The 16,931-nt window shown below is 44.7% G+C and overlaps 4 protein-coding genes across 5 annotated transcripts in view; 2 read left to right on the top strand and 2 right to left on the bottom strand.

Moving 5' to 3' along the window:
• The first annotated feature begins 398 nt into the window (after positions 1–398).
• Positions 399–3,868, top strand: grhpra (glyoxylate reductase/hydroxypyruvate reductase a). The gene is made up of 9 exons (XM_035669298.1): positions 399–573; positions 941–1,071; positions 1,413–1,485; positions 1,598–1,714; positions 1,842–1,930; positions 2,016–2,117; positions 2,632–2,767; positions 2,915–3,045; positions 3,147–3,868. The coding sequence occupies exons 1-9, from the start codon at positions 488–490 to the stop codon at positions 3,266–3,268; spliced, it is 987 nt and encodes a 328-aa protein (XP_035525191.1). The 5' UTR covers positions 399–487; the 3' UTR covers positions 3,269–3,868.
• Positions 3,869–4,179: 311 nt separating this feature from the next.
• LOC118333585 (zinc finger and BTB domain-containing protein 5-like) lies at positions 4,180–6,699 on the bottom strand. Its single transcript, XM_035669291.1, has one exon. The coding sequence runs from the start codon at positions 6,229–6,231 to the stop codon at positions 4,204–4,206; it is 2,028 nt and encodes a 675-aa protein (XP_035525184.1). The 5' UTR covers positions 6,232–6,699; the 3' UTR covers positions 4,180–4,203.
• A 569-nt stretch (positions 6,700–7,268) lies between these two features.
• Positions 7,269–8,378, bottom strand: tomm5 (translocase of outer mitochondrial membrane 5 homolog (yeast)). Its single transcript, XM_035669290.1, has 2 exons — positions 8,131–8,378; positions 7,269–7,763 (listed from the first exon to the last, which is right to left on the bottom strand). The coding sequence occupies exons 1-2, from the start codon at positions 8,249–8,251 to the stop codon at positions 7,729–7,731; spliced, it is 156 nt and encodes a 51-aa protein (XP_035525183.1). The 5' UTR covers positions 8,252–8,378; the 3' UTR covers positions 7,269–7,728.
• Positions 8,379–9,490: 1,112 nt separating this feature from the next.
• The window catches only part of frmpd1b (FERM and PDZ domain containing 1b), a 25,037-nt gene continuing 17,596 nt past the window's right edge, over positions 9,491–16,931 (top strand). For both annotated transcript variants that reach the window (XM_035669288.1, XM_035669287.1), the window contains exons 1-2: positions 9,491–9,627; positions 16,612–16,762. The gene's annotated coding sequence lies outside the window, so the exon portion shown is untranslated. The remainder of the gene's footprint in view (positions 9,628–16,611; positions 16,763–16,931) is intronic.

The following is a 16,931-nucleotide window of genomic DNA, read 5'->3' as shown; positions in this document are numbered from 1 at the left end:
AGGAGAAACGTAAACATGCCCTTACTAGGATGAGATGCTTCGGGAGATTCACAAATTCCCCTCAAATAAATGACTAAATAAAACGAGCCAAGTCAAGATAGAGCCAAGTGTTAATAAACTAATGATTAATTCATGTTAACATAGCTTTTTTACAATTAATTTCCACAGCTGATATTCTAACCAACAAACACTACGACAAGACGAACTGTGTAAATTGTATCTTTGATGTTTAATTAGCTCTAAATGCCAATAAAAGACCCTTTAACACAGACACACATCGACACAACCGATGGGTAGTCGCTTATCTCCGCGCAGGCGCAGTGCTACAAAACGCACTTCCTGATGTGCGGAGGAGCTTGGGAAGTGTAGTTCTTGACGTTGAAGCGTAAAGACGTCCATCCTCCCTCCTTCCCTCCCCCACCAACTACCCAACAGAGTCACACGGTCTCCTGTCCGACCAGGGCTTCACTGTGGCGGTTATCTCGGGATGCAGACAGCCGGTAAACTCATGAAGGTGTTCCTGACGAGGCGCATCCCGCCAGAGGGGATGAAGATCCTGTCAACGGCTGGAGTGTACGCGGGGGTTTTTCTAACGGCTAACTAACTGCTAACTAACTGCTATTTGACTTGTTGCCTAGCTGCAGACTGACCGTTGACAGTTGCAGTCTCACGCAGCCGCGCGTTAAAGACGGCCATCACACTTTGCTTCGGTGTCCTGTTACAGTTAAACGCTTCTGCAGCCAAATTAAAGTCCAGTGTGTGACTGTTGTGACCTCTCTCTCTGTCTCTCTCTTCTCATCTCTCTGGCGTGTCGTGTGTGCGTGCGTGCGGTGCGTGTCTCTTCTCGTGCGAGTGGCAGGCGCGGGAGTTACCGCCTATAAATCAGTCTGTGTGTCTGAATCACATGCTTTTTGGTCCCTTTCTGTCTCCATGGAAACAGGTGTGAGGTGTCTCTGTGGGACTCGGATGAACCTGTGCCGAGAGAGGAGCTTCTCAAAGGTGTGCAGGGGGCTCACGGTCTGCTGTGTCTGCTGTCGGACAAGATCGATGCTGAGGTCCTGGATGCTGCAGGTAGAGCCGGGGCACTGTGCTGATTACATACAACATACAATACTGGGAATAATTCATGTTTTAAGACAATAAAACATGAAAACTTCCAAGTTTGGGTGAATACTTTTTATAGTCACTATAATTTACAGTGATATGAAACAGAGAAAAGCAACAAATCCACACTTTTTAAGCTACTTTTTGCTTTTGTCTGTGTAATAAATTGCATTAAATTATTAATTGATTGTCTAATTTTCTGTCCCTTAACAGATCCACAAATTGTTTCAGCTTTTTAACATATCAAATGGCAGAAATAGTGTGTTTGTTTAGTGTACAAGTGTCTAGATTTGTGTTTCTGATTCCAGGGCCCAACCTGAAAGTAATCAGCACTCTGTCAGTGGGATTTGACCACTTGGCTCTTGACGAAATCAAAAAACGGTAAGTTACATTAAAAACAAACAACAACCCTCCTAACTTTATAGCCAACCTTCGACTAGGAGTATGAAATGTAACATGGCTTCTATGTTATGTCACTGCTTGTTTTCTACAGCGGTATACGTGTCGGATACACTCCAGATGTCCTGACTGATGCCACGGCAGAACTGACTGTCGCTCTGCTGCTGGCCACCGCTCGAAGGTTGCCGGAGGGCGTGGAGGAGGTCAAAAAGTCAGTCTCAACAAGTTACACATTTACACAGATCAGCGTCTAGCTCTGATTGTGACTGTTCCTGTAACTCTTTAACCACGGGTATCAGTAATTGAGTCACACAGTGGTCTTTTTCTTTCTCGCTCAGTGGCGGCTGGAGCTCGTGGAAGCCTCTCTGGCTGTGTGGTTATGGCCTGTCCGGCAGCACGGTGGGAGTCATTGGACTGGGACGCATTGGTACTTTTACACACACATACATTTACTTTGTATTCACTATTTTATCAAACAAATAGACCCTAAAACTGATTGTGTTTGTGTTCAGGCATGGCCATTGCTCGGAGACTCGTGCCCTTTGGAGTGAAGAGGCTGCTGTACTCTGGGAGGACAGCCAAGGCCCACGCTGCTGAGGTGAATGGAGAGTTTGGTAAGAAAAAGGAGAGAAACTAATTCTGAGAAAGGGGAACAATTAAAGAAGCACTTCACCCGTGGAAACATTAATCTTTATTGAAAGTGGGTTATATATGTAGTCGAAATGTAACATAAATTTTGAATTTGGTGCCTATTTGACCGAGAAAAGAGTGTTTGTAGTCTCTCCTCTACAAAGATATGAGACTCCTGCTTCCAGTGATGCAAAATGACAATTTTTACATCACTGGAAGCAGGAAGTGCAACACTGAATCCGTATTTCTCCCGTCTCAGGGGGAAAATGAGGGAAGTTGTGCACAAATGATCATTCAAAAATATGACGATACAAAGCTTAATGCAAATGGGTGAAGTGTCCCTTTAAGAGCACAGTGAGATAGATATGACAGGAAGGAAGATGTGGAAATCTAGTATTATTATTAAACAATCTAATAAAAATAAGGGATTTTGGTTTGCAGGTCTAGATATATTTGATTATCTGTTTCCTCTCTTCCCTTTTTATTCGTCGTCCCCAGTTCCCCTGGACACACTTGTGTCTGAGAGCGACTTCATAGTTGTTTCCTGCTCCCTGACGCCAGAAACCCAGGGGCTTTGTGACAAGGCCTTCTTCAGCAAGATGAAAAACACAGCCGTCTTTGTCAACTCGAGCAGGTAGACGTCTAAAGCAGCGCAAACCTGGGTGTGCGTTCAGAGGAAAGCATTGCTTTGGGTGTAGGTGGTTGTCGTGTGTTGTTGACACCAGCTGTGTTTGCAGTTATAATTAACAAGGATGAAGATGTGGTGAATTATTAACTTTAGGGGAGCTGTGGTGAACCAGGAGGATCTGTACGAGGCTTTGAGCAGTGGGCAGATAGCTGCAGCTGGACTGGATGTCACAACACCTGAGCCACTCCCAACAAACCACCCCCTTCTTACACTTAAAAACTGCGGTGAGTAGACAGGATGTGCAATATGTACACACGTTTTTAACTTCTTTTTCCCACTGTGTAACATATTTTTCATTTATTTCCTCTCCTCTCTCGTCGTGCAGTGGTGTTGCCGCACATCGGCAGTGCCACCTATTCCACAAGAGGCATCATGGCAGCTTTGTCAGCTCAAAACCTGCTGGGAGGTCTACAGGGCACAGACATGCCCAGTGAACTCACCTACTAGTGCCTGGAAGTGAGCCGCTGTGCCTACAGTACTCTGGTGCTGCATGGATAACAGATAACAACAGTGTATTGGTCTAGTAAAGGTCTCCAATGTGAAAGGATGAGAAGAATAGTAAGAATACTAATGTAGTTCAGACATGCTCAGATACATGTTTACATCCTATGAGTGTTAATTTGATTGATGAGCCTGTTAGTTAATAATGAATTGCACTTTTAATATAGAATAAGGAAATGCTCAGTGCAAGGTTTTGACACTTCGGAGATGTTTAGAAGTTCTTGAAAAAGAGGCTAATGAGAAGACTATCAGCACTCACTGACCTTACTTATCAAAACACACCATTCATGCTAAAGTCTTGAGTGGAAAATTGCAGTTGAACTGAAAAACCTTAATGTTTGTGTCAAATGGAATATGTGGTTGGTTATCTCTCTCGTTCTAAATATCATTTTTGCTATAAAGGTTAGCATTATACTTATTATGTCTGCACTTCACTCTGATGTAAACGCTCCATGTCTACTGGAACAGAACAGTTCAACACTCCGGTTTTGTGTAAAGAATAAAAGTTTTGTCTGAAGAATAAAAGAAACTGTTGGCGTAGTTTAAGTGTAATGTTCTGTATGTGTTTTAGAAATGCTCAAAATGGACTTAAGATCAATACAAATGACCAAGTGCATCATTTATTTACAGCCGTTTGAGAATATATTCAGTGCATTCACAGAAGTTTGGCAACAGTTTATCTGTTTCAGTTCATGGAATAATGAAACAAAATCACACGCATGGTTGAGAACATAAAAAACAGGAATCACATAAGTTAATTGACTTCCATGTAACATAAAATCAAAATTTGATTTGTGAAGTGTGTGGGGTAATAAATAATGAATTTTACAGAGGGCATTTTCTCAAGCCGAATCATTAAACGTCTGTTAGTCGAGTGCAGGTCAGAGCAGGGTATCTGAGAATGACTGATCATCTTTCCAGTTTAAACAGGTGTTTTTTGAGTGCTTGTACAGATGGGAGGACTGGCTGAAGCGTTTGCCACACTTCGGGCAGGGATAGGGCTTTTCTCCCGTGTGGACTCGAATGTGCTTCTTGCAGTCAGTCAGGTTCATGAAGGTCTTACAGCAGATTTTGCAGGCGTATTTCTTCTCCCCTTCCACCAGCAGCACGTGGTCTTCGGCAGCTGCTTTCTTGCACTTAGAGAGAACGTCCTCTGAAGCTCTGGTTAGGGGCGGCCGATCAGCAGCATCCCCAGTTGATGCAGAGGAACCGTCTGTGCCGGCGTCTGATCCAGGCGGCACTTTGGGGGCGATGCGACGGAAGGTTGTTGGCCCCGAGCTTTTCCCACCCCTGGAGGGTTGCATTACCGGGGTTTCCAAACTGAGGCCCGGTCTGATGCCCCTCAGGAACTCCGCTAAAGAGTTCTGGGTGGTCTGGAGGATGAGTGTGTCGTTAAAACCAGGACCCTGAGTTGGGAGAAGCTGCTGCAAGGGGACGGATGTTACTGGGAAAACAAGCGAGGAGGAATCAGAAGATTGAGCTTCTGAGTTTTGACACGGCTCGTCTCCAGCAGCCGCAGGGGCATCACTGGCGGCGGCGGCAGCAGTGGCAGCAGCAGTGAGGCTGGCTAGGCTGTCTTCTTCCTCCAGAGCTCCCATTACACTGTCACTACTGGGATTGAGGAAGCAGGAAAAGGCCAGCTCTGATAGGCTGTCCAGGCCTTCACCGTCTACTGAGTCCTCGCCCAAGTCTCCAGGCTCTCTCTGTGCATCGGTTTGAAGATCTGTGCACAGCTGAGATTGCAAAGAGCTCACGTCGTCCTCTGCTGGACAGGCTGTGGACATTTTCTCGTCATTTAGTTGCGTATCCAAATGGTCTGTGCAGTCTCGTAGTGGACATGGGGGAGAATTGTTTGGTACCGTTTCCAAATCTGGGGAGTATGAGCTCAGATTTTCCTTTTTCACCTCAATCACCGCCATCTTCGGCTCCTCTCCATCGTCCTCCCCTTCTTCTCCCACCTTAACTTTGACCACCGTGTCTCCATCTGTATCTCCGCCCTTCTCCCACACACCCACACCTCCCATGCTGCTGTCCGACTGGCTCGGGAGCTGGATCTCCTCCGACTCGCCCTTGGTTGCTTCATATTTCTTCTCCACCTCCTCCTCCTTTTCCTCACCTCGGCCCTCCCAGAGCCCGTCGGCCGTCTTCAGGCAGTCCGGAGACAGCAGCTCCTCCCCTCCCTCCTCCATACTGACGGTGCTTCTGGTTACAGTAGGTGAACACTCTTTATAGTTTTCCTCAGGCAGCCTGCAGGACCTCTTCCTGCCACTGGGCCTGTCCTCGTGTGACTTTCTCTTGTGCCTCAAAAAGGGCGCCGCGCTCTGCTCGCCACCGTTTTTCCCCCTCGACCCGTCGTCTTCAACCCCACCAGACTGACTAACCTCCACTCCCACTTCCTCCTCGCGAATGTCCTCCTCCATGACAGATGTGACTGACCCCTCTGCCTGGGAGGATGGACACAGCTGCTGCTGCTGCACTGACCTCCAGCCTTTAGGCGGCGACGCTGGGAAGTTTTTCCTGGACAGATGGAGCTTGCAGGCCTTGACCACAGTGTTGAGGTGCAGGTGCGATGCCGCCAACAGTACATCCATCACATTGGAGGCCCCAAGAGAGAGGGTGGAGGTGTAAATCATGTCCAGCAAGGTGGAGAAGGCCTCTGGGGTCACCACCTCTGGATCCAGCTGCATCACACTGGGGCCTCCGCCTCCACTTATGTCAGCTCCAGCCTCTTCACCGCTGTCATTAGAGCTCAGCAGAGCCCTGAAGTGGGAGCTGCATGCTGCCAGGATGGAGCGGTGAGCCTGGAAGCTCTGGCATCCAACCACCACCACACAGTCACACAGCTGAGCATGGAGGCGCTGGTGGTTGAGCTGCTTGAAAATATGCTGGAAATGACCTGGAAAGTCCATAATAGGTGGTGGAGTTGATTATTGTTTTTTATTACAGGTATTATTTCCTAACGACCTTCGTGCTGCTGGAAATAAAACCACACAACCAAGGTCATTGTGAAAGAAAAGTCCAGCTGCTCAGGGACAGCTTCTCGTTATCCAGAGCTCATCTGCAGAAAACAGCATCAGACTGACCGGACATATCACAGCCTACCTCCATTGTGATGTATAATAGCTCTGTATTGTCTGTCTGTAGCCGGGTTTCCTGGAGATGCTCTGGAGTATGGGCGGGCCGGGTCCAACAATAACACGGAAGGATGCGGCGCGGTCTCAAGCTTTGTCTCCGAGAACAGCCTCGATATCTGCACTGCTGGTCCCCCTCCTACCGCCGCAGCTCTAATATAATGTAATATAATATAATATAATATAGCATTTATATGTAGTTCTCGTAGTTGTTCCTAATGTTACTGATTCAGAGCGAGCAGCCCGGTTTAGCATCCAGAGTCGGCGCCTCCATCACTTGTCGTCTCTTCGACTTTCAGAATAAAACAACACCGCCACCAGGTGGTGATATCAGTGAGTGCGTCTATGTTGAATTTCACTTCAGCTTTTGTCAAACTTTGTTAAATCTTATTAAATAAATTGTGATCTTACAATGGTTACTGCACACTGCAAGTCATGTTTATTTTAGCATTCGAGGTAAATGTCAACCAGTTTAAATTTTGATTTAAAAAAACAAACAAACACTAAGTGTCAAATAATTGATGTTTGAGGAATGTTTGCAATATATTTTTAGTCAGTGGTCTTGATTGCTCTAATTACTCTGGTAGCAGATTCAATTTAAGACTTTATATATGTGATTTTAGTCCCAACCGGAGCTGATTGTGTCGGTCTCTTAAATTAATACAGAAAAACCTTTCTGTATCTTTAAGCACTGAGGCATACGCTGTAAATATATGAAGACACAGGTGAAACATTTTAAGGCCAATTCTGAAGTCAAACACAGACGGCTTCAGTCTCAGATGTTACCAAAATTAAACACAGTGCGACACTTCCCATTCCTTTCTTTGTTCTCGTTTTATTTTCATGATTACATTAAAACTCATCGATGAACATGCTCACAAACCTTGCAGTGAACATGTTTGGTGTGTTACTGTAAAACCTCCAATGCAGTTTAACAGCTTCCATTTCAACATGTGTGCAGGACTGAGCACACCTACTATGTAATAAACAAACAAACAAACAAACACGGTTTTCCCCTTTATTGTGTGCACATGGCAGGCATACAGTGTACACACTATCAAACTTTGCATTCAACAATTATCACAACATGTTTAACAAAGAAAAAGGCAGACTATAAATGAGAACGAGGGGTTTCCTCAGGTGCAGTGGTGGACAGACAACGGCCGTCCTCAACAGGGTTTGCTGTGAAGGCCCCAGCCGCCTGCTGACGATGGTCCTCGGTGTCTCTGATGTGGTAAACTCTCAGTGGATGACGGGAGAAGAGACCAGCTCTGTTCATATGCTGTCCAGCTTCTTTAACACATACGGAGCTGTAAACACAGACAGGTGGTTAGCTCTCGGGTTAAGATAGTGAGAGATTGAGCAGCCTCAGGTCACTACAGGTCACTACAGGGGCTTTAACAGTGTTTATAGTGCGTTTTAAGATACTTTCACCCTCTCTGGGATTAGGGCAAGATGGTTAATGTTGCTGTAATGTTTGCACCCCACTCTAAGAGACACTGTATCACATTAAATAACAAAAAAAACAACCTATAATCGGGTGTGCTGGTGTTTCCTTTAGTGAATAAACATGCAGCAGGTGGCCAAACAAACTGAACACCAGTGAAGTTAACACAGTTAGAAGTGTCAGTGTTATTAGTATTGAGCTGCACGTCAATGTCATCTGCAGGTACTCACTGGCTCTGAGGAGGGCGACGTAAATAAGGAAGTTTCGTAAAGATGAGATGACATCTTGTCTCATCTTCTTCTTCATCTCCTCCGGGTCCATTTTAGGGCCGAGTCCCTCCAGTTTGAACATTTTCGCGGTGGGTTTTCTGGCTCTTGTTTGTCCCTTTCGTGTTGTAATAATTCACCGTTTCTGGAGCATGGGTGGAATCAGCTACACCGGAAAGTGCGTAACGACGGAAGTGACGAAGCAGGACGGTGCGCACGGAGGGACAAACCGCACGAGACACCAGAAGGCGAACTTTAAAAGTGTCACCCTGAACGTTGACATCGTTTTTCACCATATTTACACCACGGTTTGGTAAACTTGGAAATTAATTTGGTTAATCACGGCACAGCTATATTATTTTATTTTTTGAATATTTGAAAATTATTTTTTGAAGGTATTTTATTCAAAAGAAATTAAAACTCTGATCAGTTTTCTTTATGTTGCTGTTCACATTGATAAAGAGATATAAAACTGTAAATGTAGCAGATGTGGACACACTTTTGGGAAGTTAAATCCACTTAAAATAGTCCTCTCCACTTTAATATAGCATTACAGGCTGTCTACGGCTAATAAGTAGAAGTCTGCTTAAAACAATATCCTGAAAAATTAAATGAATTTTGGGCCTTTGGGCAAAAATAGCATTGGGCTCCCCCTGTTTTTAATAAACTGGTTAATAACCTGGAGTATGCCCTATGTACATTTTGACACAGGGCCTCATAAGATAATATCATGAGCTGATATATTGGATTTAGTCGTGCAGATTGCCAAACAAATGCAATTAATGAAATGAACTGAGACACAATGAATATGGGGCCTGTGGGGTCCCTGGGGAAGTTTCTCAGCCCTGCGTGTGGACTGTTTGTTCATTTGAATTATGGGGCTCAATCAAGGTCATAAACTGGTGAAAGATTATGCAACACACCATCAGGAGTAAAATCATAGTCCTTATAAATAAAGAAGATTTATTCCAATTTACAGTCAAAACGACCTTTATTAAGACAAAATGTTATAAATTAGTTAGCTGGGAAACTGGATTTTCTACATAGTAAAATATTATAGTTTGGGATTATTATTATTATTATTATTATTATTATTATTATTATTGGCTGTAGCTGACCTTGTGGAGGAGGGGTGGGGGTCCTCCAGTCAGACAGCGGAGGAGACAGGGAGGAAAGAGAGAGGCGAACAGAGAGAGGAGGGCGGGGGGTGGGTTATTTCTGAGCTCAGGGCCGAGGATTAAGCAGAGAGCAGTCCCAGTACGATGACAGCATCCAGCATATAGCCAACCCCCCCTACACACACACACACACACACCATCACCATCCGGCCGGGGAGGACGCCGCGGATATTTAAGGGAAACAAATCTCGCATCCCCCTTTTCTTATTCTCCGCATCGCTGATCTTTTGGGGGGCAACCCTCCCAGACTCCCGGTCCGTCTGTCTCCTCTTCACATCACGAGGTGAGTGTTCTCGGTGTTTCCCGGTGTTATTGTCTGATGAAGGAGCGCCCGGCTGTGGACGGACGCGCCTGCACCTTGCATCCATTCCTGCCCGTTTCGGACTGATATTTACCTCTTAATGAATCATTTAACCGATGGTCGTCTCCACAATGTTGAATATAGCCAACGCGTGTCCCTGTTTGAGGGAGGGGGGCGGTGTAGAGATTTAAATCCGATTAATATTATAAAGGAAGCAACAAAAGACTGACCTTTTTTTTTTTTTCTTTTTTCCCTTTCTTTGTTAAGCCTCCTGGTTTGAGTGGCGTGGCTGCGACCACTGATCAAAGTTAGTGTCTGGTCAGTGCGATGATGAATATTGATTATTTTAAGGGAGCATTTATAAAGCATTTATGATCGATAATACACGATCGATACGCGGTTTAGTCCATCCTCACTTTAATTAAGGTTATTGGGCAACTAAACAGAACCACGGTCCGAACAATCCTGCTGATTTGTGCACCATGAGAATTAGATTTCATTGTACATATTCACCAACACATGTCTCATGCGGGGATAGTGGAGAGCCATGCTGCCCGTGTGCGCAGTGAAATCACAGTCACTGGCTACAGATTGGAAACGAACGGACTAAATCCTGACGGATCATGGGGGGGGCAGGAGTCTGGGTAGTAAAACACGCACATTGTGAATGGGCGTAGGCGATGTGCAGCCACTCTGGGACACTCGCCTCTCCTTTTTTTATCCTCCTCTCTGTGCTCGTATCATTTGGCCAGCAGCAGCAGTTCCTTCCCCGCGCTCTTCCGTGCCGTGCCAGGCATGACAAGCGCAACACAACTAGACCGGAACAATGCGTTTTGCTGTTCTGGGGCCTTCATTTAATGCATGATTTAATATGACCCGCCGATTGCGTTTCCATTAAGACACGTGTAATATCGCAGCCTTCAGTGTGCATAGAGACATCACATGAGTGGGATTATTGAGTATTTTTAAAACAGCATGATATTGTGGGATGAATGGATGTTGCAGCCCTGTGTGGAATAAAGCTGAGGATGCTCGGTGTTTTTGCTTTCACGCCTGTGTGCACTGAGAGAGTTCTGTGCGTGGCCGTGCTCTCCCACCGCTGCGGGCTTTTGTGCTGTGACTCAGGGATGTATGCTACAACATGTGATGGTAGTTGCTGCTCCCTAGGTCACACTGCCCGAGGAGAAACACGACGGGCAGAACTTGCACATCAGGAAAGACTTGCTGCCTGGGTGCATTAGCCTCGATTTGCCCCCGCTGACTGCTCCTCTGTCCCACTTACTGCATCCAGTCAGCCAGCCATCCTCTTCCTCTCTCCTCCTCTTTGGTCTTAGCTCCGTGTCTCCGGGGCACACTGGGTTTTCTGGGCTGGTGTTTGGCTGCTCAGGCACCGAGGCCTCGACCAGCTGATCATTAGATCCGTCGATAATTGAAGCTGTTCAGGAATGCTATTCATATTGTTGTAGCTTCTGGAAGCTGGAATCTGCTGATCAATCAATCCTGGGCTTTCTCAGTAAATTCATTCTATTAATTCATGGGTCAGGGGTTGCATTGGTGTGTGATTGTGAATAGATGTATATGTGTAGATGGATATTAAAGGATGTAGAGTATCCTGTAAATGTGTATTTTCTCCTCAAACTGTACCAGTGTCACTCCTACAGAGGAAACAGGAGACGTGACCTCATTGATGTGACAGCTCCATGGTGATGGCACAATTGACTGGCAGTGGAGCCATAATGTAGGCCAACTCTATTTACGAACACATAGCAAAACATTAAGAGTATGAAAACCATAACGTAAAATAAAGTAAATCATCAGCTCCGCATAACTCTTCTATTCTCCGCCGTGATATGAAATATTAAAGGTGTACTGTAGTATTACTCCAGAGCCCAGACATCTATTGTAGCTGCTGACTTATTGGCTGCCCTTATATTATTTTTTACTTAAAGATAAGTCCTCTATTGTGCAGTTTTTGAAGGATCACTGAGTTGAAGGAAATTGGCTCAGACAGCAACAGAAGAAGTGAGGCAGACAGTTTTCCAGACTTGTAACATCTATCACCGTCTAACAACCAAAGACCTTCCTCAGACATCAAGATCTTCCTCTCTCTCTCTGTCTGTCTTGCTTTACGCCTCTGTCTACCGGAACCATCAGAACCATCTAGATCTGTAACACAATGCAGCACACTATTAATCTTCAAAAAGACCCACTATTTAATGGTGCACTGGGGAACTCAAGCCTCGCCAGGTCGCTGATGAAAGGGGAAATGAAATGAGCGGCGCACGGTGAGTCCTGTCTTCACAAAGCTAATGGAATGAGCTGACAGGCTGAATGAAAAACAGGAGATGTGATTATGTCTGGAAGACAGGTTGCAGAGAAATAACCACAACAAGCAACAGTGGCAATCAAAGGACTTAAACAAGCTGACTGTAATAGTGTTTTTTTTCATTTCTTTGGTGGACTTGCAAGATTACTTTGTTTTAAAGATCCCCTCCAGACACGTATTACGACAATTACAAATAGTCTGCTTGGAACAATAATGTGTGTCTAAGGCCTCTACTCCTTCTACTTCATTAAAAAGTGGATGTGATTGTAAGTGTAAGTTTCATACTGGACCAGGACTGGCTTACAAAACTATTTGTGATGTCACAAATGATGCTCGTTGGCCCATTAAAAATCCGATTTTCAGTGAGCACAGAGACACTTTCCACTTTCAGCAGATGAATGTGAAATCATCCTTTTAGTCTCAAACTCTGCACATACATCATTCTGCACAGTGAAGCTCAAACATCCAACTGCAGGGATAAAAAGAAAAACATATTTTTAAGTAGAGTGGGGCTGTTAATGTTTGCTTTTTACGGGAATAGGAACGCAGCATTGACCAGTGCCACGTGTTACAGCATATAAAGTCTACGTTTCTTCACAACATCTGTCCCTCAAACAAAACAACGAAACACAAACAACAGCTTTGTGAGGCTGTACAGCTATGTTAACATCAGCATGCTAACATGCTCATAATGTCAGTGGTCACATGCTGATATTTATTTAACAGGTGATGTTTATCTGTTTCATCGTCTCAGTTCACCATGTTAGCATGCTAGCATTTGCTAATAAACATAACAAACAAACTGGTAGAATACATTCTCCAGGTATTTAGTCATAAACAAAAGTAATGGACAAATTTATGTTTTGCCCTGACGATGATATTAGATGAAAGGTTGTGAACTAAATTTCATGACAATCCATCCAATAGTTTTCACAAAAAAACACAAAACCTGCTGTTTCTACTAGAGGAAAGCTCATCAAGATTTACCTTCTGGTAACCATGAATGTCTGTCCCAGGAGTTTGTGCCAATCTATCTAGTAAATGTTGAGCTATTTTACTGGATAAGTTGTGCTAGATGAAAAGTTATAGAATCACCAAGGTTATTAGACTTGATCTCCTCCTATAAATGTCTGTACCAAATGGTGAGTCCTGAAGGGTGAGGAAAGGGCGATGTAACACATCCTCTCTGTAATGAGTATGAGTTATTACCATCAGGACGAAGGTACAGGGTAACGCCCTTGTGTACTACCTGTGCAAAATCACCTGATTTATTATTAATTACTACATTAATGATCCTTCTTTAAAAAAATAGTTTTAACTTGAGTTTAAAATTATGAGGTCTGTGGTCACATATTATATATAGATGTATTGATCCTCTTAAAATCACATCTATTCAGAGGGGTTTTATGAAAGGACACCTTACAGTTACCTATTGGCACACACTGAGAACCGGAGGAGCCTGGTTATTTAGGTGTTAAGGATAATTTAATAAAGTGATAAAACCTCTACATATTTAATTTCATTGGGAACAGTGGTGAGATATTATAAGCTTCCTATCCCAATGTCATTGATTTATTATTGAAGACGCTGCTTATCATCAAGTTGCACAATAACTTCATATAATACGATCATGAAATACACAAAACTATCTGCAGCATAGAATAGTATGTTTACAGTACAAGTGTAAACATATATAAGTTGGCTTTTGTAACCTTCCTTGCATTTAAGTAAATGTAGCAATCGATGAAGGTTAACCTCCGTAAAGCGCAGACTATCATCTGTATTTCATTCGTCTGCAGCCTCTTGCAAGACAGAAATGAATCTTTGGAGTATTCAATGTCTGCTCTACTTCCTAACATTTACAACTTCACATTTGTGAAATCTGAAGCAATCCAGCTGCCTCACATAAACCTAAATCACTCTCACCCCAAGTCATCCAGATATCCACACACACAATATTTTCTGCCAAGTTTGCTGCTGTTGGACTGAATCTTTGTCGAGCTCTGCGTCCAACTTTTTTGGCAGTGACCGTGAACCAAAATGAATTGTGGAGGAGTTGCTGAACCAACCCCTGCTGCTGCTACCCCGCGCCTCATGTGATACAGCTGTGTCCGATGTTTCGTGTTTGGCTGCGCAGTGTGTGTGTGGGGGACAGATTGGGAACAAAATGTCAATAACAGCCAACTGGTCCTTTCTAAATAAAATCTGTCGTTCAGTCAGTGAGCACAGCTTCTGCTAGAGTCTGGTTACCAATTGTGTAATGTTCTACTTGCTTATCATATTAAGGCCTGTGAGTTGTATGTGTGTGTGTGTGCATGCCATGTGGCGTGTGCTTGAGTGCTTGTATCTGCATTAACAGAGTGCCACAGTCCTGATTCCAGCCTTCATTTATTAGTGCGAACAGCTGATTGACAAGAATTTAAGTATGTTACAGAAATACACAAATTCACCCTGTCAGTCAGATTGTCATATCCATTAGCTTGGATTATGTTATTTAGCAGAACAGCAGCTGTATCTGTGCCTTTTTTCTCTTTTTTTTTGCACCTACTTTGTCTCCTAATGCAACTTCACTGGGCCCAAACCAGGTTGGTGTGACCTGCCGTGGCCCCGTCTGGCCCAGCAGTGCTAATTGGGCTGTTTTCTATCCAGCTGGCTGCACAGAAGCTGCCAGTTCAGTGCCACCTCTCCACCCCTGAGGAGAGAGAGAGGAGTAGTTCTATGAACTCCATGTGTGCTCATAGCAGGCGGCAGGATTGAATAACTGACTGTTTTGTCCAAGACAGAGAGACATTGTGTGGGAAAATGAGCAGAGAGGGGGAGTGGAGGCATTGTCTCAGAGAAACGAGACACACACATCGGAACATCACCATATACACATATTCTCCATGTACGGTGAAGATTGGTGGAAGAAAAAAAGGAAGGAAAGAAGGGAGAATGAGTGAAAGGCCAGACAAGCTACAAAGCCTGCTGATGAGCTGTGTTGTGTGAGGGCAGCTTGGAGACTTAAAGGACACGACAGCAGAGGACAGGATTCACGATTACTATTGATTCAGAACCAGATTAGGAGCAGACTCATCACCAGCTCGCAGACACACAAGGCTTTGGATCTTGGATCAAATGAAAATGCTGTCACATCATTAGAAAGAGGGGACAATCTCTTCATTTAAGACACTAGTACAGTAGTGGGAAGACGGAGGAATAAAAACAGCGTGACACATGGTAGCAATGCTACAGGTCTGCTGTATTATTTATTTATTTAACGACCCACCATACATCAATGTCTGCTGCCTGGCTTTGTGTGCTGTCAGTTGGTGGAGAAATGCTGCATTGATCAGCTTTTCCTCCACTCCGCCTTGAGGACAGAGTCCTTTAGGTCTCACTGTAGATACTTTTGTTCTTTCTTTCCTTCTCCCGCAGCTTTACTCTCCTGTTTCTCTGCCGCTGCCCTCATCACCCTCTTTAAATTCCTCCCCCTTTCGTCCCCCGTCCAATATCCTGTCCTTTCTCTCTTTTCTTTGCCTTAACCAATTCTGCTCTCTGTATCCCTTCCCCTTTTCTCAGCCCCTCAGAGCCCCCTCCCCTCTCCCACCCTCTTCACCCCTGCAACTCCCCCCCCCATACGTCTTTCCCGTGTGTGTCTCTCTCTTCTGTGCTCCGCTCTTCTTGTTGCCTGTGTTGGCAAAGTGGCAGAAGGAGGCGGTCGGAGGCCTAGCTAGCTGCATTAGCACCATGCATTATTCATGTGCCCTGCAGTCTGTGTGGGTCTAGGTCTTCTGCTGGCTTTTCACTGGGACACATGGGCCTTGTGAAAGAGCTCTGTGTGCGGGACACAGGGCCTGATGGACGAGCTGCACAGATGGGACTAAATTCCTCGATTTCTGCTCCCTCTTGTAGATGAAAGCCCCGAGAGTTTACTTCACAGATCAACATTCAAGTGAGGCGGTTTCCTTAGATGAGATCAAGAATGTTTATTCAGTGTGTCTCCTAATTCAACAGCCATGGTTTTCACAACAAAGTGTTCCCCTAGTGTGTTTTTCTCCCCAAACCAGAGGCCGGCTAAGGTTTCAGTAATATCTGCCCTGATGTTCATATGAAAGACTTTTATTATTGGCCAAGATCTCTGTCTGCCTGGCAGCATTTCTCTCTTCACCACATCAGGATTCACAGGCTGTCCTCTTTGCTTTTAGAGCCCACCCTAGTAAGAACTGTTAACTGAACTGGGCGGTATGAAATTTTAATTTAGACAACCAGACGGAGATGGAGTGCCTCGACTCCACTTCACCATGTGCTTTTGAGGCTGCAAGAGAAAGAGAGAGAGAGAAAAAGAGAAAGAAAGACAGAGCCTTGGGGACCAGAGGAGGGGCCTCTTGGAAAACCACAACCACATAGCTGCTTTGGACTCACATCTGCTTTGCTTGACACACTTGCGTGTTCACTCGGAAAATATCAACAACTGGAATGCAGCTCTGTTACTTATAAACAGGTTAAAAACCCAATGCAGATGCAGCTGATCCAACTTAATTAGACTTGATAAGTGGCCGTTTCACACTTCGTTCTAATTATAAACTTGTCATGTGGTTATGCGTCTTGTTTATGGGATTTGACAGGTCTTCCTGATAGCATTGCTCTGCTCTGCACAGGTGGCCGCACCAGATTGGGATTGGCCCTGATGATCACAAGGACCCCCCTCCACCTCTTTTCAGCCAATCCTGGAGGGGCTGCAGAGCTGATGTCTCAGAGGGCGAGAGGGTATTTGTGTTCTGGAGTCCTGAAGAGACAAGCCACATCACGGTGAGTCACGCTCTCACAGTCTTTAGTTAAAATGTGGGACATTGTGTTGCTTTTCTTAAAATATGTGGAGAAGACTGAAGCTCCTGGATGTGTTGGTATCTTGAGGACAGAATACATTTTAAATCTTTTTCTGCCTTTTCCAGAAGCTTACTACATGTATTTAATGTAG

The sequence above is a fragment of the Morone saxatilis genome, unplaced genomic scaffold (assembly GCF_004916995.1).
Source record: "Morone saxatilis isolate NCDOM2014 unplaced genomic scaffold, NCSU_SB_2.0 Contig22, whole genome shotgun sequence".
In the NCBI taxonomy this organism is placed as follows: Eukaryota; Metazoa; Chordata; class Actinopteri; family Moronidae; genus Morone; species Morone saxatilis.
Note: the sequence above shows the minus strand (reverse complement) of the source record. Positions and strands in the feature narration are given on the sequence as shown.

Excerpts from the sequence above, each read along its gene's own strand:
- grhpra (XM_035669298.1), top strand. The coding sequence starts at position 488 with ATGCAGACAGCCGGTAAACTCATGAAGGTGTTCCTGACGAGGCGCATC. Across the intron at positions 1,486-1,597 it reads CTTGACGAAATCAAAAAACG|CGGTATACGTGTCGGATACA; the intron begins GTAAGTTACATT and ends TGTTTTCTACAG. Across the intron at positions 2,118-2,631 it reads TGAGGTGAATGGAGAGTTTG|TTCCCCTGGACACACTTGTG; the intron begins GTAAGAAAAAGG and ends CGTCGTCCCCAG.
- LOC118333585 (XM_035669291.1), bottom strand. The coding sequence starts at position 6,231 with ATGGACTTTCCAGGTCATTTCCAGCATATTTTCAAGCAGCTCAACCAC.
- tomm5 (XM_035669290.1), bottom strand. The coding sequence starts at position 8,251 with ATGTTCAAACTGGAGGGACTCGGCCCTAAAATGGACCCGGAGGAGATG. Across the intron at positions 7,764-8,130 it reads CGTCGCCCTCCTCAGAGCCA|CTCCGTATGTGTTAAAGAAG; the intron begins GTGAGTACCTGC and ends CTGTGTTTACAG.